General features: G+C 45.4%; 2 protein-coding genes across 3 annotated transcripts; both read left to right on the forward strand.

Annotated features, from left to right (window-relative positions):
* Window positions 1–221: 221 nt before the first annotated feature.
* Window positions 222–8,075, forward strand: LOC142764753 (uncharacterized). Of its 2 annotated transcripts, none has more exons than XM_075865274.1 (3): window positions 222–677; window positions 5,652–5,714; window positions 7,864–8,075. In XM_075865274.1, the coding sequence occupies exons 1-3, from the start codon at window positions 531–533 to the stop codon at window positions 7,999–8,001; spliced, it is 348 nt and encodes a 115-aa protein (XP_075721389.1). In that variant the 5' UTR covers window positions 222–530; the 3' UTR covers window positions 8,002–8,075. The 2 variants fall into 2 exon arrangements, with proteins under 2 accessions (XP_075721389.1, XP_075721391.1); XM_075865276.1 differs by having other exon boundaries at window positions 5,660–5,714.
* A 2,992-nt stretch (window positions 8,076–11,067) lies between these two features.
* LOC142764754 (uncharacterized) lies at window positions 11,068–11,684 on the forward strand. The gene is made up of 2 exons (XM_075865277.1): window positions 11,068–11,241; window positions 11,339–11,684. Exons 1-2 carry the CDS (start codon window positions 11,139–11,141, stop codon window positions 11,599–11,601), a joined length of 366 nt encoding a protein of 121 aa, XP_075721392.1. The 5' UTR covers window positions 11,068–11,138; the 3' UTR covers window positions 11,602–11,684.
* The last annotated feature ends 9,544 nt before the right edge of the window (window positions 11,685–21,228 follow it).

Here is a 21,228-nt window from a genome sequence, read left to right on the forward strand (position 1 = left end):
TGTTTTCTGAATTGTAACCTCCTCAATCTCATCACTGTGATCAGGAAACAGAGAGGAAAAGTACAGCAGTAGTACGTAGTGAAATATTCAATTTCAAGCCCTTTAGCAATATCATCTAAACAAATTGCCAGTTCACTGTTGAATTCTCGATGGAAACAAACAGCTGATCAGGGACGCAAGCTTGGCTTGGCACTGGCTTGGCCGTTCATATAGAGCCAAAAGCCGCTGCAGGAAACTGGATTGCGGATCGTATTGAGACAAAATATTTTATACATTTTTGTTTTCTTTGTTTCATTTCTCTAATTGCTCTTGTGATGGCGTGGACCGCGCTTCGTGATCTCATGTACCGGCGCACTGTTTTTAAGTTTAGTAGGGCGCACGATAATACATGATTGCGTGCTTTAATTTAAAAAGATTCGCGAGTATGGCAGCAACACTGCAATGTCGGGAAGAGGCACGGGGAAGAGGATAGTAGTAGAACCAGTAGCAGCTGCATGCCCGGGTGGGGCGACTGATGCCCAGATGGAGGAATGTCAACCCGATGCCTTTTGTGTTGGCCGTTCTGGCAGTTCCGCCGACTTTATAGAAAGAGACGACCCCGTCGCTTGTCCTCTTCTCTTTTCCTTCGGGCATCAGCGACAACATTGACGGACGACGTGTTCGACTTCACCGTGCACGTGAGTATTGGTTGGTTTTTCATTCGAGTGAATTCTTGTTCAGCTTTGCAACTTGTCGGCTTCATCGTGATTACCTGTCACCGGCAATAAGTCACATACGTGTGATATTTAGGTGAAATAAATGATAATGCACATTTTCTGCCCCATTTGCGTGACTTAGCTACACCAGGACATGAGGTAAAGCCTTTGTCGCCTAGCCACTAACAGGCAAGATCGATCACTCGCATCCTTCAGTTCACGAATCAACGCGCCTGCCTTAAAATTAGTAAGCTGCTCGCAAAGAAATCTTACCGAGGCAATTTTGTTTTCTGTGAACAATGCACCGTAGATTTGTCTTGAATAACAAAAAAAAAACTTGAAAAATAAATGTCGCGACCTTTTAGAAAACGCCGTGTCTAAGAGCTAGACGCGGCATTTTGTAAAAGGCTCATTAAATTCAGTATGTTTTCGTAGTTTCTGCTTGAAATTATTATTGTATATGAAGTTCATGGCCCAATCTTTTGCTTTGGCTGAAAATCTCGGCGGCAAAAACTTTGTTCAGTGTCCCTTTAAGGGCAGGTGTAGATGCCATCATTTCAGTCGCAAATCTTTTTGCTAGTCGGTCGGCTGGTTAACAATAAGGGTACTAACTAGAGTTCCAGATTTCATCAGCAACACATCGTCATGGCTTCATCAGATGCTGCATTATATACATTCTATCCTCGTTTTTAAATAGGTGTACCGTATGGTCCACTGTTACAGGAAACAAGCGAGCTCATGGACAGTGAGCCATGTGGTGCTAACTGGCAGCGAGGCTTGTGAATGGGACGCATGCGCATAGAATCGGGGTGCGCCCAGTTTTGTCTGCCATTTCTCCGCCTGTACGCATGACAGCATTGGAAAGCGCATCCGTATTTTAGCTGCGCAATTTATCTAGCCCAGTGCCTCCTGCTTCAGGGATTTCCTGTGAGCACAAAAAATGCATGATTTTAATCGTTGCTGCAGTGTTTTGCAAGTTGTCACCGTAAAGCACATCATATTTTTCGCATAATGCTCGCTGCAACTAGCAAGTTTCGATGACTCAAAATGCTGTTCAGGTCTGATGTAGCAAACATTTTAAGCTCGTCCTCGTGACCATGAAATATTGGTTTAATAAATAATGGAAGGCAGAGTTGGTATCAGTTGATTTACAGTGTGAAAATGAAAAGTGCGAAGGACCGTGCCTCGCAAGTAAGCCCCGAGAGCATGAGCAGAGAAGTAGCAGATGAGGATGCTCATGCGCTGCATTTCCAAATCTCACCAGCACTAATGCTTGACGGACTGCTGGCCACGCACTAGCGTGTTCTTTCTGAAACAGGACTTTGGCCCTGTAAGCAAGTTCTTGAAGGGCATAAGTAAAACGTAGAATGGGCCCCCTAAATGCACCCATGCTAAACCATTGGGCTTATGAATTAGTGCCCTTTTCAAAATACAACTATTCTGAGCTATAAATTGTGACAGAACAGTGCACGAAGTTTAAAAATGGGAAAAAAGTCTTTAAATGTCCCCTTTATACATAGTGTTCTTGTGATGTCACTTCTGCCGTTGTCGCCCTCTCCCGCCATGCCCGGGTAACTCCCTGGGTACCTACGGCAGTTCACGTGCTGCAGTGCGGTTTGTTGGGGGCTCGTCATCTGTTGCTGTGAACGATGTGGAAGCATTGTGGTTTTTTGTTGTCTTACTTTAACGAGCTCATTGGATTAGGAAGGCCTCGCTCGTTCACTCAATACAAGACCAGATAATCAAGATGTGCGACACATATACCAGCCACGGCGTACACCAGCTACCCGCCACAACCTATGAGGGCCTATTATCTTGCTTTCACTACAAATTGCCTGGCCCAAAAACAAGTGAAAGCTCAAAATCTCTCGAGCCGCAATTTTAAGAGTGGATGTGCGAAGCACAGCTGCTCCCATCGAAAACTAGTCGTGCAGAGCTAGGCAAGTTTACAAGAGATATAATATTATGAATATATTGTCACGGCCTACGCCACCAAAGTAGCAATGCCCCCCCCCCCCCCCCAAGTGTTTTAAACAGTGCTGATGTTGAGCTTGAGCCTCTTTGATTGCAATTTGTGGAAATAGTCGAGGAAAATATTATACAAGGCAGATAGCGACTTTGCGTGGTGTGTGCCGCGGTAATGCCAGTCATCACTTTATTTTTCGCGTATGCTTTAACACACTTTTCACTTTGTATTTTTGCTTTTGTTGTACGCTAATGTACAGTGGAGTCACTGAACATGATAGAGACCGTGTATAGAATTAATTGACTAATTAAAAAAAATCCTGACGCCCAACTTGAACCGATCGGCTGTACTTCAAAGTGAACTAATATTGTTTCCCATTCTTTATAGTTTGTTTCAATGCAATACCAAATCTCCGCGATCGCCATCACGATTTTGACCACCTTCCTCGCCATCATGATTTTAACTGCGGACAAGTTTGTATGTACAGTATCTTGGTAAGCTATATCTGTTTGCAGGTAAATACTTGGCTATGGCACTTACCCGTAATGAAGTTGCACCTGAAGATGCAAATATTGCAAAGTTTCTTCAAGTAGCTTTTGTTAATCTGCACCAGCCAAATACGCTGGTACTTTTAGGAAAATTGGAATGTGCGTTCTCAATTTCAGGTTATAACTTTCAGCGAAGAAACACCCTAAGCTCTGCTCCCTCTGCGTGGACTACTAAATCAACTTGCCTCACTAGCAGCTCATAATTTCTCAAACTTGCATCGTGAGGCAAAACTAAACGGGTGCAAGCACGAGGAGACAACATGGCAGTTGTAGGCAATAGATTCGGTTGGTGCCCGGGCATGTTGGTGGCGCATTTCGGAAGTGACGAAAAGGCGCGGCGAGATGCACGTGCACACTTTGTATAGTTGCTGTATTGGACAGCAAACTTTTTTTATAATCTGAGCAGTTTTACCAAAGGAAGCTTCATCATATGGCGTGATAAATGAAGCGAACCCACAGGTTTAACCACATCATAGCCTCGCTGTGCTTTTGTACTTTTTTTAGCTCGCAAAATTTATTTGTACATATAAGTGACAACTTGCCAGTAATAAGGCAGCACTTGTTTTTTTACCATATGATCATCTCCGGTGTGCTGCTGCCTCAATATTTCAAATTCTAAGCATTTACACCATTGTATGCTAACTTTTCCTTCAAAGTGAGACAAGCCACATGTGTATCGTAGATCAAGAAGCATGCCAGTTTTACGTACTTGCAAGGTAAACATCAGAAATGCACAGTTGATCAAAAATACTAGTTTAATGGTGCATCTACATAGCAGAGCACCTGTGGCACCTCGGGAACAAGATAATGCCACATATGTTACAAGAGATAATTAAAAAAGACAGGGGACGTTCCGTGAACAAATAGAAACAAAAATAAAATGGCACGTGGTAGCGAGCGAAGGCGGCAAGGGGGGGGGGGGGGGGGAGCCCGTGGGACTTCAGCGGATGAACGTAAGGTGTGTGTTTAATATGTGGGAGAAAAAAAAAATTCAAAATTTTGGCGACTGAAATGAGGGTGACTTAGTGAGTGCGCTCATGACGAGAGTAAACACGGTTATTATTTTTTTTTCAAATCTCTTTTGAAAGCCACAAAAAATCTGTATGTGGTGCAGCCTAACAGAAGGTCCGTGAAGGCAAATTATGAATGCGTTGTTGTACAAAGGCCTATTTTTTTTTTCATGCGCACCATCCTCGCCGCGGTGGTCTAGTGGCTAAGGTACTCGGCTGCTGACCCGCAGGGCGCGGGTTCGAATCCCGGCTGCGGTGGCTGCATTTCCGATGGAGGCGGGAATGTTGTAGGCCCGTGTGCTCAGATTTAGGTGCACGTTAAAGAACCCCAGGTGGTCTAAATTTCCGGAGCCCTCCACTACGGCGTCTATCATAATCATATAGTGGTTTTGGGACGTTAAACCCCACATATCAATCAATCAACCATGCGCACCATAAATAGTGCTCAAAATTTAAATGCATATGTTGTTTTCATCCTCGCTGTATTCCGTGCTGTTTATGATGTAAAAAAAAAAGTTGCACGCTGAAGTGGTGCTGCTTTTGGGCAACAGTTGAAAATGGCGGGGTGCATGAATGCGGAATACTGCCGCTTACACTCAAATCACTCTTGTGGTCACCTCCCACTGTTTGCAGCATGTGTTGTGTATACACAGCTGCATATTTCCTAGCTAGAAAAATTTGATTTTAGGTGTTTCACGCCATTTTCCATGTAACTATTCCACAATTGCACACACTGATCAGCAGGCTTTCAATTGCGCTGAAGGACACAGGTGCCATAAAATTCATAGTCGATTCTTTCAAGAAACCGTATGTAAAGGCTGAAGCTTCATGCGTACATACACACACACATACCATATTGTTTTTTGTACTTTATGAAAGCTGCGAAGGTCTCATGTGCCTCCAAGCGTAACCTGTCTTATTTATTCTCCATCACCGCAAAAGTTTTGTGAGTTTCAAATAAAAGTACTCTGCGCATGGCCACTTTTGGGTAATTTTTTTGTGTAGGTGTTATTTGAGCAGCCTACAGGGTTTACTTTATAAGCCTGTATGTATATGTTGCATTATAAGGATGCAGAATGTGTGTAGCTGTACAATATAGATGAAGTGTAAAAATTAAGTGTGCCTATTGTAGTGTTCTTGCAACCAATCTTACCCCCGTATTCTAGAACGTCCCTCCACTCAGCGCTTCACCTTCACTTGAGATGGCTGATGGGAGCGCCGTCTCTAAGCAGAGAAAATTGCTGCATGTCAGCAATAATCTGCTGTGATTCTCGAGTAGCGCAGCGTCGCTTTCAAATGAGCAGCGGCGCAGTGCTCAACTCTGTCAAGTGAAGGGTGAAAGTCGAGTCGGGGAGCGTTTATGAATATGGGGGTTAGTTTTGTCGTCTTGTTAACCTGCCATTAACACTGGATTGATGCTACTTTGCTCTAGCTGTACAGTGCTCTCCAAGGCTCAAGGAGGCACCGCACGGGGAAGGCTCGGACCAAACCATGCGTGAGTTTCCTTTCATTGTTACACTATGCACGTATTAAGTGATAGACTTTAATGTATGCTATTTGTATTGTGCAAGTTTTTGGGGACATACAACTTCCAACACTTATATGTTCTGACGAAAATCACGCAAGAATGAGAGAAGCTTGTGCAAAAATTATGCAAGAGTGTAAGAAGCTTTTGCAGAAGTCTGTGAAACGAAGTTTTGAAATTTTGTGGCAATGTGTCATTGTACAGTGGTCAACAGTCTTGCTCAGCATGCTTGACTGCAGGGCTCCCGGCTGCACAGGCACATCTACGGAGTGCCTGATGCATGATGGGCCAAATGTAAGCCTGCACACTGGTGCCTCTTATCCCCGTTTGTCTGTTACATCAGTGTCTCTTGTAAAGGGGATCAACTGTGCTACCTTTTTTTTCGAATAAAATGAGTTCTTTTTCCAGATTATTGTTGTTTTAAGGTAGAGCCTCACATTTCTATCAAATACTGAAGATTGTATTTTTCTTTCTAGATGCTATGAAGTCACTCCTTGTGTTACAATAGAGTGAACACTGTTATGAGAAAAGCTACTTTATGGAGTTAACTCACTCCATATTGACTTAACACACAGAATTGGTGAAAACTACACTCCATTCCAGCTGCATTAGGAATAATATTCATTTGCATACTTCTGTTTCTTTTGTTTGTTTGTTGGCTGGAGGTTTGGAGTATAGGGTGGCCAGAGGGCACTGTGTAGTCTTTCTTCATCTTCCCAATTTTGTGAACATCAATTGATAGCCGTATGGGAAGCAGCCAGCATGCTGAAACAGCGGTGCAAGCATGCAAGATGTTCACCATTGCATGCAGTCAGTTGCTGTGAGCAACCTACTGCATACAATTAACTGCGAGTGGTGAACTAACGCTGCACTATGTGTGCCTCCTGGAAAGCTGCAATGGTAAAGTGCCACAATCGTATAGTAACATGGATAACATCGCAATTTGTTTGTTGAATAATTTTGCAACAGAATCAATGGAGTTTTGGATAAATTTGTGTATCTGCCTGGTTCATCAAAGCTACAGAGTCAAATGCGGTATATACTCGCGTATTATGTGTACTTTTTTTGTCAATCCGGTCATGTGCGAAGCTAGTAGGAATCGCTGGCCTAAAAGCTCAACTGGGAATATATGTTGCAGGCGCTGTCACAGCTGTCTCAAAGCGGATTGTCATTTGTTTGCTAAGCCTGTTCAAATGCCCCAATTTTCTTGAAGTTCTTCCGAACAGTGCTCACAAAAACCAGTTCCCACGACAGGGTTATACCAGAGAACATAAGTACTCTCCAATAATTGTCGGGAACCCAACGTAAAGTAAGATGCAGACAAGGAAGCGCGATGCCAACACAGTGCTGTGTGTGTCGCCCTTCATGTGTGCGTGTGTCCATTCCTTGTCCCAGTCTTCTATTGCGTTGTGTTCCCTCCGATATCTAACCAACACACCCAAGCTTCTATGCTAAGTCTTATTCAACGCACTCTTCTGCTGGCTCCCATACTGAATATTGCATGTCGAACAACTCCACGCTGATGTGCTTAGCGGTAGCACGGTTTCAGTTTTCTTCGGTAAGCTTTATAACAGCAATCTGCCTCGTATATAATTATTGTGGCCTATCACAAGGAACGGTAAAAACGCAATGGCCAGATGGCGAAACCGAAAAAAAAAATGAGTGCGAAAACCTGCCTCATCTAGTTGATGCGACAGGTCCTTGCACGCGTTCAACATCTGTGCTGTGTCTCGGGAATACATTCTTGCCGTGGAAGAGGTGGGAAGATAGGAGGCAAACCTTTAGGCATTTCGCACTACACATAAACAGGTTTCAGTTTTCAAGTTCGATATTCTAGGGAAAGCATAAAAGTTCATGGAAGAAGGGACCTTGCACTCAGTCCATTTTGTGTAAGACTGCACTCGCCTGCTCGACAAGAGATTTGCCTGACCAGAGCATCATGAAGTCAAATGTGTCTGTGTGTGTGCTGGCAAGGTGGCTCGGGCTGGTTGGGGAGGGCAAAGTATGCGAGCAAAAAGTTTCTTGTAGTAAAGCAGGCTGGCTAATTATACTGGTGAGCAAATTATGTGAGGATGCAAATTGTGCGAGTAAATATGGTATGTACTCTTGTATGTTTCAGCTCTATTGCTACGGATCGGATCCAACTTGGCATCCGGCAGCAACAAAGAGAGGTTCTGCAGGAGGTGCGACAGCTGAAGCACAAGGTACGGCTCTTGTCCGTGCCTCAGCACGCCCAGCCAGCACAGCGCCCCTTTGACCTTCCCCGGCTGCCTGCTGGTACAATTGGAGAAGTGGAGGCAGCAGAGGCAGCTGTGCAGAGTAAAGCTGTGGCTGCGGCATTGGTGTATATTTCTTGATTTTTAATATGCCTATGTAACATGCAGAAATTTAGTACTGCTTTAAGATACTGTGTTTCGGGAAACAAACTAGTGAGGTTATCTCATGAGCCACTGTACTACAGTCGAATATGAATAATTCGTACTCAAAGAGGCCAGAAAATTTGTTCAAATTAAAAGAAGTTCAAAATAATGAAAGTTACCGTAATTACTTGAATCTAACACGCACCTTTTTTCCGGTTAAGAGAGTTCATAAATCGCATGTGCGTTAGAATCGAGTACGAAAAAAAAATGAATATGGTCATTCTATTGCCATCGCCGCTTACAAAATGGCCGCCCCCTACGTGCGTCGGCATGGCGCGTCGGTCATTTCTGCCTGTGTTTCCCATGTGCGGCACTTCATACGTGTGCTGAGGAGTTCGTCATCTTGTAGTACATTAGCATCTATGGCATGGTAGGGCCGACTCCAAAAACTCGACGAGTGCACCACAATGCTGCTTCTAAAAGAAAAGTCGTCGCGTGTGCCGGAACGGACAGAAATCGGGCCGCATCGCGGTCATTCGGAGTTCCCGAAACGTGCGTGCGGGACTGGCGGAAACAAAAGCAGAATATTGTCGACAGCAAAGATTCACGCAAAGGCTTCAGTGGACCACAGCAGGGTCGGTTTCCACAAATTGAAGAGCTGCTCGGCGAGTATGTGATTAAGCAGTGAGCGGCACAGCGGCCCGTGACGACAGAACTGCTCCAAGTGCAGGCTATGCAGTTAGCCTTAGAAAAAGGGCTAATGCAGAGCCATTTTAAAGCGAGCAGGTGCTGGCTAACGAACTTTATGAAGAGAAAAGGCGAACGGGCATATGCCGGAAGTTGCCGGAGGAGTACGAAGAAAAGCTTCAGAGTCTTCAGAGGTTCCTCCTAAACTTGCGGCACAACAACGGCTACCTGCTTGGGCAAATCGGGAATGCCGATCACACGCCTCTTTACTTCAACATGCCTGGCACCACAACCGTCTAGGAGAAGGGGGCGAAGCAAGTTTGTGTACTGACATCGGGCCACGGTAAAACTAGAGTGACAGCAATGCTCTGTTGCACGTCAGATAGGCATAAGCTTCCCCCGTACTTCATATTTAAACGGAAGACGCTCTCAAAAAGAGTCGTTTTCGCGAGTGGTGTGATCAAGCGGGCCAACAAGAAAAAAGGGTGCGCATTCAACCGATGTTTTTTTTTTGTGTAAATCGGGCGCGCGTTACAATCGAGGGTGCGGTAGAATAGAGTGAATAGGGTAAACGAGCGGAGGGCTCACCATGCAGTGATGCATGTGCATGGAGAAGTTTTATTCACAAATTACAGGACATCCGTCATTAATTAAAGTAGTCAATACATGTCTGTACACGTTGGCCTTGCAACGAGTCAACAAGTTTTGCGTGCAGTTTGCAAAGCATTTGTACTTCGGCTTCAGTATTCTCCTGGCAAAAGAAGTTGCGCGCGGCAATGTCCAGTGCTGACACTCTTTGAAGATAACTGTGTTTCCACTGTTACCATCTGTGCTGCAGCCGGAGCGTGGCCAGCACATGATGAGAATGGAGGAGCGTCTCCACCTGGAGAAAAGCAGATCGGCATTCGAGAGAGAAACACTCCGCGGCAGCTTTTTTTTTTTTCTCTCTTCATGCGCGGTGTTGAAAGGAGAAGAGTCTCTACATAGCAGGAACGAAAAACAGGGAAGCGTGACACCGGCGCGTTGCAGATCGGCATGAGAGAGCCAACTCTCTGCGACAGCTTTTTTTCCCCTCTTTCTCTTCATGTGCAGTGTTAAGAGGAGAAGGGTCTCTACGTGGCAGGGACGGAAAAAGCCGAAGCGGGGCACAGGAATGTCGCAGATTGGCATTTGGCAAACATTCCACCGCAGTCTTTTCTTTCCTTTTCTTCATTTTCTTCTTCAAGCACAGCGATGAGGTGTCTGAAGTGCCACCGCAGGATGGGGCGGGGTGCTGAGAGCATTTTCGGAACGCGGTATAGCTTTGATAGGACCACAGCGTCAGTTCGAATTAAGTGTGTTGGAATTAATGAGATTCGACTGTATTTACTATAGTCTGTGAAGTCTGAGTGAACTGTCCTAAGCTAGCAGACGATGTAGGCGGCATCGTGTGTTTGATGGGCAGTGACTAGCAGTAGCCTGCTTAAAACAGACATTCAGTAATTTTGTTCATTTATCACCCTATTTCGTGTCCGCTGCGGCTTTCTCTACATTGAGCTACAGTTCACCCTGCCTTGTGTTAGCCGATTTCTTACTTTTTTAAAAATCTAACATGCACCCAATTTCGCAGTGTGAAGAAAAATGCACCTTTGTTTATTGTGATGAGATTTCTATAGCGACATGCCTCTTTGTTGGCTATCACAGAAAAATATAAACAGCAAATGGTGCGACCATCTAGTGCGACCTTTATTTTTCTATCAGTTTCATCTATGACCAAGATTTGGTCGCTCTAAGGTTGCCTCTTAGTACGCCGTGATCATGTTCATTTATCTTGTTGTGCTCTGCTTACAATGCATTGATTAAAAACATGTCCAAGCTTCTTTTTGAATTCCACAGATTTTATCGTTTTTCACCTGTAGAAGCTACTCCTGGTCAACATTCAGGCAAAGACATTGTAAACTCGAAGAAACGTGTATTGGAATTTGAGCACTGTACAAAGTAATTATACTATTTCAGAGCTAGAATCAATATTTATTAAGGGTTATAACAGTGTTGTATTTGATTTCATAACAGCGAAACTGCATTCAGAGAAGGACTCTGAAAGGTTCTCACACTGAGTGTGAGAGGGCTGATGTGGAAACCATTTTAGGTCAAGTGAGTTGAAGTTAGCGTAAAAAAACAATGAAATGTTGTGATGCCCAAAAATTCAAGTTGTTGTTTTCATTGACCTGTTCTTGCAGATTTTTATCATGAAAACATTTCGATGTGCTGTTGCGTTTACCCCATCTGTGCTTCTTGCATTTTTTTACAGCGCAAGCACCTCCTGCAGATTGGGGGACGTGGCCTCCGAGAAATTGCTGTGAATGCCATGAAGGCTGTATTGGCACATGACGTGCAAGTGCTGTACAGCCTTCATGGCAGAAAAGGGAAAAGGGCCTTTGTGAACCTGAGGCTCTGTAGATTAGTGACAGGTTAGACTTGTTCATTGTTTTATGTGTGTGTACCCTTGTGTATTCTCTGTACTGCAGTGATTCATGTGTACTATGGTATTTCTGTTCTTGTATGCAGATGTCATCTGCCAAAAAGCAGGGTGCGACCAGGCGGAGGCCCTCAACTTTATTAAGAGGTGGCTGCCAGGGTCTGGTGATCGCTGTGGGGGCAGGAAGCGGCGCTTCAGAGAAGCATTTGTTGTGGAGCAGCCCGATGATCCCCACTCTCAGAGTGCAGATTATCGGCTGCTCGCGGCAGCTGGCTTCCTGCCCCGCCACAGCAGCCAGGGCCTTGACAGCACCACTGTCACTGTGCCCCCAACGCAACCTGACCTGCAGTAGAGCGGGGCTTTTTTAGTTGTGTATATATATTTTTCAATGTATACATTTTTCGTTGTATCAAATAAAAAAAAACAAAGAATAAATAGTCTGCAGACTGTCGGTGGTGCACTGTTCGGCTAGCTTATGCTGATTCGGAAGCACCATCACCATGTTTTAGTTACAAAAAAATGCTCTAAACTATGAATATTCTCGATTACCATGTGGGGGACATATGTGGGGATTGCAAGTGGGGGACATACGCTTTCAACATTTACTTCCTAACGACTTTTTTCGATCTGCTGTACCAAATACCAGTACCAAATAAAGCACTCGCTATTGCAAAAGATAAATTGGTAAAAAAATAAACTACACTTCTAGTGTTAGCAAAGGGAATGAGGTATAAAAGATGAAATAGATCGAGTAACTGCTTTCAGTTCTCAGCATTCAATTTTCTGTTGCCCCAAGTATACAGGGCTGCAAAGCTACAAGAGCGGGTCATCGAGGCATATTGTTTAAATCTTCTGGTAAGAAAAATTACCTACTAATAATGGTTACATAATGGCAAGCCAATCAGTAGTCAATATTCGTCGTGCAGGAAACATCGGTGTAATAACGGCATTTGATTGGCTGCAATGTGGCCCTGGATTGGTCCAATGTCGGTCGTACATCCGTAGCCAATATTCGTCGTGCAGCTAACATCGGCGTAAAAATGGCATGTGATTGGCTGAAATATGGCCCAATGTTGGCCGAACATTGGCAGCTTTGTCGGCAATACGATGGGCCTTCGTCGGCCCAATGTTGGTTGCATACTGGCTAAAACATCGGCAAAACGTCGGCCCATCATTGGCTTGAACGTCGGCCCGACATTGGAAGAAGTTGCACTTCCGACGTCGGCCCGACGTCGGTGCCGATGTTAGCCGATGTTGGTCCAAGATTGGTCCAACGGCGGCGTGCTGCCTGGGGACATGTGAACGAAACCACCACCAGAGCCTCAGGACCATTAGATGTAAATCATGGCAATAACGACATACATGTCCTGATTTTGTTGTTATAACTAGTCAAATATGTTCTTCAAACAGTCGTGTTATGCCATACCAAGTTTGGTATCGACACAATTATCGAAACGGCCTGGAGAGCTAAAAGTCGTAGGTGGCTACATAGATAGATAGATAGATAGATAGATAGATAGATAGATAGATAGATAGATAGATAGATAGATAGATAGATAGATAGATAGATAGATAGATAGATTGATAGATAGATAGATAGATAGATAGATAGATAGATAGATAGATAGATAGATAGATAGATAGATAAATAGATAGATAGATAGATAGATAGATAGATAGATAGATAGATAGATAGATAGATAGATAGATAGATAGATAGATAGATAGATAGATAGATAGATCCCCGCAGGGGCGCCTGCGCAAGTAGGCGTTTGGTGTGTAGCGACACCACGGACCCGAGCTAACGGGGAGGTTTCGGCTCCCTCCCACGCCTAGGCGTGCGTGGCTTTGCCATGTCCGGGAAAAAGGGGATCCTGGGGGTTGAGCCGACGCCGGGTGATTGGACCTTTAAGGCCCCCCCCGGCAGAGGCAACACACCCCTTTGGCCCCGGCTTCACGTAGACGGCACCCCTGGGCTGACCCACCCAGGGGAAATCGGCAGTCGCCTTTTTCTATCTCTCTCTCCCTACATCTTCGTCTTTATCTCTTACTATTCATCTGTACTGTCTTCTACTTTCTTCCGTTTATTTCCAAACCTCCTGGCGGCTAGGGTTAACCCTGTGCAAATAGCCTACCTTGGTCCAGGCGCATTGGGTTATAGTGGCGTTGTACGGCTGGCGTCTGCAGGTTTCAGCATCCGCAAACTTGTAGCGTCCCGTCGTTGGGCTCCGTGGTGGGTGGCTGCCAACGCTGATGAACAAAAATAAGACAGGCATGCACAGAGCATTCCCCTTACTGTCTGATCGTACCAGCTTAAAGCGGGTACGCACCGATGATATAAATTTTTTCAACCAGCCAAAAGAAACATATCCTCACTATCATGTTATCCACTGTGAAAAAACTGAAAAGCAAGCCAGAACCGTCTCTCCTTTCCTTGTTTCTAGATGTCTTACCGAAGCTCTTGGCACAGGATACAAGGTAACCAAAATGGCTAGTGGAGACCTTCTCCTCGAAATCCGTGACAACGAACAATTTGAAAAGCTAGACCGTCTTTCAGATTTTGGTGGCATACCAATAACCATAACACCACATAGATCAATGAACACAAATCGCGGAGTGGTATCTGACATGGACTTACTTGACTTGACTGAGACGGAACTTTTGGAGGGGTGGAAGAGCCAAAATGTCACTAATGTACAAAGAATCATCATCAGAAGAGATAATAAGGAAACACTGACAAAACACTTAATACTCACGTTTGCATCCAGTAAACTACCGGAATCTATTCAAACAGGGTACACGAAGACATCTATCAGGCCGTACATACCAAACCCTCGTCGTTGCTTCCAATGCCAGAGGTATGGCCATGGCTCTAAAACCTGTCGTGGTCGCCAGACTTGTGCACAATGTGGAGTCCTAGGCCACGTGTCTGAGAACTGCAAACAACCGCCACACTGTGTAAACTGCGAAGGAAACCATGCCGCATATTCACGCTCCTGCACATACTGGAAAAAAAAAAAGAAATAATCACGTTGAAGGTGAAGGAGAACATTACATTTAAGGAAGCATGGCGGAGAGTCGCTCCATTCTATAGACCTACAAACGCTGATTCGGCGCGCCAGGGGGCACCGCCGCACCAGCCCTCGCCACTCCTTCGGCCCGCGCATACCGAGCCGGTGGTTGTGGCACGTGCCCCCAAGGCGGCTGTAGCCCAGGCTACACCGCCTACTCCCAAACAGAGACCGGAGACTCCAGAGTCCTCGGGTCTCAAGGTCTCACCTCACAAGGCGAGGCCCGAAATTCGAACTAACAGCCCGCACGTGCGGGCATCCAGTGCCTCCGAGGAGGGAATGGATACGTCGGTACCTTTGGTGCCGAAAGAGCGGCGTGGCTCCTTGGAGCGCGCCAAGAAAACAAAAAAGCAGATAACAGGGCCTGGTGACGGCCCTGTTAAGTGAACTCAAACTCCCTGTCTAAACAGCCACTCACTTTTCGTACACACAGCACTATTTTACATTCACCATGAACACTCAAATTATACAATGGAACGTCAGGGGCCTTCTCAGAAACCTTGACGACATCCAAGAACTCTTACACAAACACTCACCATTAGTGCTGTGTGTACAAGAAACACACCTTAACTCAAAACACACAGATTTTCTTCGTAAATACGTTATTTTCCGAAAGGACCGTGTTGATGCCATGACATCATCCGGAGGTGTCGCCATCATAGTGAATCAAGGAATTGCATGCACACACAACTCTAAACATCCCTTGAGGCAGTGGCTGTTCGAGCGGTTCTTTTTGATAAACTGATCACAATCTGCACTATTTACATTCCTCCTAGCTATCAGCTGCAAAAACGTGATTTACACTTTTTAATTTATGAACTTCCGGAGCCTTATGTTCTCCTTGGAGACTTTAATGCGCATAGCAGGCTATGGGGTGACTCTCGGTATGACGCGCGAGTTCGACTGATCGAACAGTTCCTTCTCTCGTCGAGTGCGTGTCTCCTAAATCGAAAAGAACCAACCTATTATAATCTCGCTAATAACACCTACTCCTCCATAGACCTAAGCATAGTATCTACATCTCTTGTGCCTCTACTCCAGTCGAAAGTTGTCAGTAATCTGTACGGAGGTGACCACTTCCCCGTAGTTTTGAGCACTACAGTAACTGAGTGCTCACCACGTGTTCCCAAGTGGGTCATAAATCGAGCCGACTGAGAACAGTTTTATACCATCGCTCGTCTAGGTTGGAATGACATATGTACTATGAACATTGATGTTGATGTCAACTACTTCACAGCGTTTTTGATTGATGCTGCAACAAAATGCATCCCACAAACAATTGGACATACTGGAAAACGGCGTGTGCCATGGTGGAACTCGGAATGCTGAAACACGCGCAAACAGCAAAACAGAGCTTGGAGGCTGCTTCGGAACTCGCCGACAGCCGAAAATCTTGACACCTTCAAGAAAATAAAGTCTCAAGGCAGGAGAACGCGTCGGCAGGCCAGAAGAGACAGCTGGCAGAAGTTTTTGTGAGGAATCAATTCATATACACAGGAGGCTAAAGTCTGGAACATGGTCGGTAGGATAGCAGGAAAACATGTATACACACTTCCACTCGTAAACACTCACGCTGATACCTTGGAAGATCAGGCAAACTTCCTCGGTGCACACTTCGAACAGGTGTCCAGCTCATCCCACTATACTGACACTTTCCAAAAATACACAACAAGAATAGAAAAGCACAAACTAGAACAAAAATGCACTAGATACGAGGCATATAACCAAGCTTTCAGTCTAGCTGAGCTGCGAACGTCTCTAAACTCCTGCAGTACTTCTGCCCCAGGTTCTGACCGTGTGTTGTATGAAATGTTAAAAAACCTACCAATCAAAACACAAAAACCTTACTTTGTTTGTACAATGCTATCTGGTTTTCTGGCACTATCCCTACCTCTTGGAAAGAGGCTATTAATATTCCCATTTTGAAAGAGGGCAAGGACCCTTCTTTACCTTCGAGTTATAGGCCTATTGCACTTACAAGCTGCTTGCGCAAAGTCTTCGAAAAAGTGATAAACTGCCGACTTGTACATATCCTTGAAACAAACAATTTGCTCGACCCATTCCAGTGCGAGTTTCGAGAAAGTAGATCCACCACAGACCACATTGTTCGTATCGAGGCACAGATCAAGGACGCCTTCGTCCATAAACAATATTTTCTCTCTGTATTCTTCGATATCGATAAGGCTTATAATACAACATGGCGTTTTAGAATTCTAAGAGACCTGTCCCACCTTGGCGTGTGTGGAAGAATGTTTCACATAGTCGAAAGTTACTTGTCAAACCGCATATTCCGTGTCCGAGTGGGCACGGTTCTTTCCCAAACATTTGTCCAGGAAACAGGCGTGCCACACGGTGGTGTACTTAGCTGCACACTTTTTCTCATCAAGATGAATTCCTTGTGCTTGTCCATCCCTCGCAATATGTTTTATTGTACATATGTCGATGACGTCCTGCTTGGCTTTAGACCTTGCAATCTGGCAATGTGTGAGCTGCAGGTTCAGTTAGGTTTAAACAAGGTCTCCAAATGGGCAGAGGAAAACGGATTCCGACTGAACCCACAAAAAAGCACGTGTGTCTTGTTCTCCCGAAAGAGAGGCATGCACTCAGAACCCGACATTGAACTGAACGGCCAACGTCTGTCTGTTAATACGGAGCATAAATTCTTAGGATTAATCTTGGACAACAAGTTGACCTTTGTACCGCACATCAAGTATCTAAAAACAAAATGTTTAAAAGCCATGAATGTTTTAAAAGTGTTGTCACGTACTAGGTGGGGTAGTGACAGGCAATGTCTCATGAACCTATATAAAAGCCTCATTCGCACCCGCTTAGATTATGGGGCCGTTGTTAATCAGTCTGCGACTCAAAGTGCTTTGAAGATGCTGGACCCCGTGCACCATTTGTGCATCCGCCTTTCTACGGGTGCTTTTCGCACCAGCCCCGTGGAAAAACTTCATGTTGATTCAAATGAGTGGTCGCTTCATCTGCAGAGAACTTACATGTCTTTTGCTTATTTCCTTAAGGTGAAAGCAGACAAGAAGCACCCCTCATACTCTACTATTATTGATTTGTCGAGCTCAATTCTGTTTCAAAACAGACCTTCGATGAGGCAGCCCTTCTCAGTTCGCCTGAAGAGTCTAGCTGAGGAAACTGGAGTCTCACTTGCACACAGTTTAATGGCTCCTGTAGCACACCCGCCACCGTGGCAATGGCAGACTATAGAGTGCGATGTGTCTTTTCTAGAAGTTACAAAACATGCGCCTATTGCCCATATCCGAACATACTTCCTGGAACTTCAACACAAATACACACGTCCTGAGTTCTTTACAGATGCCACCCAGTCCAACTCCTCTGTGTCCTTCGCTGCTTTCGGCCCATACTTTTCGGATGCTGGCCCTCTACATCCAGGTACAAGTATCTTCACAGCGGAAGCTTACGCGATACTTGTGGCAGCTAAACACATCAAGCAATTACAAATACAAAAAGCAGTAATTTATGCGGACTCCCTCTGTGTGGTAACGGCTCTGCACACTCTTAAAAAACACAAAAACTCAGTCCTCGTCTCACTTTACTCCATTTTGTGCACACTCTACACACTCAAACAACATGTTTTAGTGTGCTGGGTGCCAGGGCACCGTGATATTCAAGGCAACGTGAGGGCGGATCTGCTCGCTGCATCCGTCCACAAAAGCACCTCCACTACACCACTATCGATCCCGGCCCTTGATCTTAAGCCGCCTCTCAAACGAAAGCTCAGGGTCTACTGGCAGAGCAAGTGGGATAGACACATACAAAACAAACTACACGTTATGAAGCCACACCTTGGCCATTGGCCACCAGTATCAAAATCGCGTCATACACAGGTAACACAAACGAGACTCAGGATAGGACACACATACACGACACACTCATATCATATGTCCGGTGGCGATCCACCATTGTGTGACAGATGTGGGGAAGCACTAACAGTTCTTCACATTTTAATTCAGTGGAAACAATTGGACACTATGAGAAAACAACACTTTCCATTACCCTACCGACAACATATACCTTTACACCCTGCAATGTTCGTCGGTAGGGAACCGCTTTTAAGTCATAAATCATTGTTAGCGTTTTTAGAAGAAATTCATAGTTTTCATATCATGTACCCGGGCATTCCGTAGCACGACCTCTCCTGAGAGGTTTTCGCTGCCGTGGCTACACAAGAAAGCACATGCCTCACGGCCCTTGGACGCAAGGGTATGAACGAGTGAGGCACTTGTGCTAATGCCATACATATCCACCACCGTCTTTTATTATCACCAACGTTTGTCATCTATTCACACCACACACACCTTTCACGGCATGGTCATGATTTTATTATTTGTATGTTCTTACCCGCCTTACCGCGAGGAATTTTATGGCCCTTATACAGCCGCTAATCGCAATCATTGTCCGCATTCCTTGTCCCATGAACTGGCGCTCTTTGGCCATCGAATGGCCCTTGCGCCAAAAACACCATATATCATCATCATAGATAGATAGATAGATAGATAGATAGATAGATAGATAGATAGATAGATAGATAGATAGATAGATAGATAGATAGATAGATAGATAGATAGATAGATAGATAGATAGATAGATAGATGCGCTCAAAGTCACCGAAATTCGCTAAGAAATGCTTTGCATTTAGAAAAAACAGTATTCTTCCAACGCCGGGTTCTCACGTGCCAAACGCCGTTATGAGCGTTACACAATGCGTTCGCATTTTCTCACGATGCCCTTTGGCGAGGTGGGGGCAATTTTTTTGTGTACAAGTTTTTGATGCAGATATAGGGCTTTACGAAAGGCAAATGAATACTATTAGACCTGTGCATTTCATTTTAGCGTTATTCAGACAGCTAGGGAGCGTCTAAGCTGTGGCATCAGTAGTAGGGTGCAGATTGCAACTGTTCACAGTCATTTTGTTCTCGTATATTAGACGATATACATAGTCAAACAGATTAGTGTGACTGTGTTGTCAGAAAGTATAGGAATACACTATCGTGCATTAGGCATCATTAAAACAGTGGTTTGTTTATATTTTGAACATGAAAGCGTTTTATGACGGTGTCTACCACGGCTCTGCTGACCCACATTTGTCCCGGAAGTGACGTTAAATATGTATGCTAAAAATTGAAAATAAAAATTGACGCCGTATCTAGATGTTATATCAGAAATGTCGTAGAAAGACGATTGTCTTGTGTCAGGAGAGAGCGAAAAAAAGCGTTTATTTGATATTCTGCGCAAAAAAAACGGTGAATGGTATTCTGGAGGCGCTCCGTTAGAGTGCCTCGAGTGGGCAGCGAAAGCGAACGAGCGCATCAAGTCATGTCACAGGTGAGACATAAGCGCTATCTGGCAGTTGTCCTGGAAAACGGAACGCGCCGTACGCGCCTGTCTCTGAAAGGATAAGTTGTAGAACGCAAGGCGACGGGTAGGTGCCACCACCGTGTCGTCTTAGCAAAGCGTTAGAAACTATTGCCGTTACACGCAAGCGTTGCATGGCCAGCGCAGCGTTATAAAGGCTACGATCCTTAAAATTACCTATGTATGCTTTTTCTTGTAAAAAATACACATACATCATATTGACTGGTTGTTATAATGCCTCAGATATGTGCAATATTTGCTTTTTATTGACAATCGAACAAGCATGAAGGCTGAACCTTGAGCAATATTGGTGGGTGCTGCGGATGGGGTCGGCCATTTGGAGTATCGTCTGGTCACTTTGGTGCCGTACAGACAAATGTACAGACAGACAGATAGACAGACCAAAATTTTTGCGTCGAAGGTCCACAAAAAAGACTATCGTCTTGAAAAATTCTGAACGCAAGCATCTACCACGTGGAATCGAACTACCAGCCTCTCGATTCTCAACGCGCTGCGCAAACGATTAAGCCACGGAGCGTTTCTTTTTTCTTCTATTATTAGAGCGTGCGTTGTATGGCAAGCTAACACCTTACACCGTTAGGCAGTCCTAAGAGCTTCAAAACTTTAGCCCAACTTTTCATCAGCTGCAAGATTTTGTGACAGCGTCGTGTTCGGTGTGCTCTAGAGGTCATCACCCCACATAGTGACGCCTCCACGGAGCACGGTGTCTCCTGCGCGCGCGCTTATCAGGATCGTGATTTGTCACAACACTAAAGCCTCATTCACACCGAAGGCGGCGCGGCAAAGCGGCGAAGCGGGATTTCCAAAGCGGAGAGGCAACGAGTGCACGAACCTGTTCAGACCGCATGCCCCCTTCGTCTGGCCGCGTGGCAGAAGAGACGGGCATCTCGCGATTTTGTGCACGTGCCGGTATGACGTGTCAGTGCTTCTCCCAAACGTACACCCACGCCACCACCGCGCCTTCACTGTGTGGTGTTCTGATTGGCTGCGGCAAAGCAGCGAGCCTCGACTGATTTTTGATTTGAGGGGTTTAACGTCCCAAAACCACCATATGATTATGAGAGATACCGTAGTGGAGGGCTCCGGAAATTTCGACCACCTGGGGTTCTTTAACGTGCGCCCAAATCTGAGCACATGGGCCTATAGCATTTCCGCCTCCATCGGAAATGCAGCTGCCGCAGCCGGGAATTGAACCCGCGACCTGCGGGCCAGCATCCGAGTGCCTTAGCCACTAGACCACCGCGGCGGGGCAAGCGGCGAGCCGCGGCAGGCAGCAAAAAAATTGCTCCGAGAGCAATCGGCCTTGCCGCCTCATTTTTCTCCCGCTTTTGCCACCTGGAAAGGAGGTTCTTCCCGCTTCCCGCGTTGCCGCCTCACCGCTTTGGCCGCCCCTCCTTCGGTTTGAACGAGCCTTTAGATCACATCGCTGGCTGCCACGGCCGCGTGTACGAAAGGATCGTGCTGCTGACGCACCATGCAGAAAGAATTGTAACAGT

The sequence above is a fragment of the Rhipicephalus microplus genome, chromosome 6, assembly GCF_043290135.1.
Source record: "Rhipicephalus microplus isolate Deutch F79 chromosome 6, USDA_Rmic, whole genome shotgun sequence".
In the NCBI taxonomy this organism is placed as follows: Eukaryota; Metazoa; Arthropoda; class Arachnida; order Ixodida; family Ixodidae; genus Rhipicephalus; species Rhipicephalus microplus.

Bases quoted from the DNA above. Each gene is read 5' to 3' on its own strand.
- LOC142764754 (XM_075865277.1), top strand. From the start codon at position 11,139: ATGAAGGCTGTATTGGCACATGACGTGCAAGTGCTGTACAGCCTTCAT. The intron at 11,242-11,338 runs GTTAGACTTGTT...TCTTGTATGCAG, and splicing joins GCTCTGTAGATTAGTGACAG to ATGTCATCTGCCAAAAAGCA.
- LOC142764753 (XM_075865274.1), top strand. From the start codon at position 531: ATGTCAACCCGATGCCTTTTGTGTTGGCCGTTCTGGCAGTTCCGCCGA. The intron at 678-5,651 runs GTGAGTATTGGT...ACTTTGCTCTAG, and splicing joins TGTTCGACTTCACCGTGCAC to CTGTACAGTGCTCTCCAAGG. The intron at 5,715-7,863 runs GTGAGTTTCCTT...TGTATGTTTCAG, and splicing joins AGGCTCGGACCAAACCATGC to CTCTATTGCTACGGATCGGA.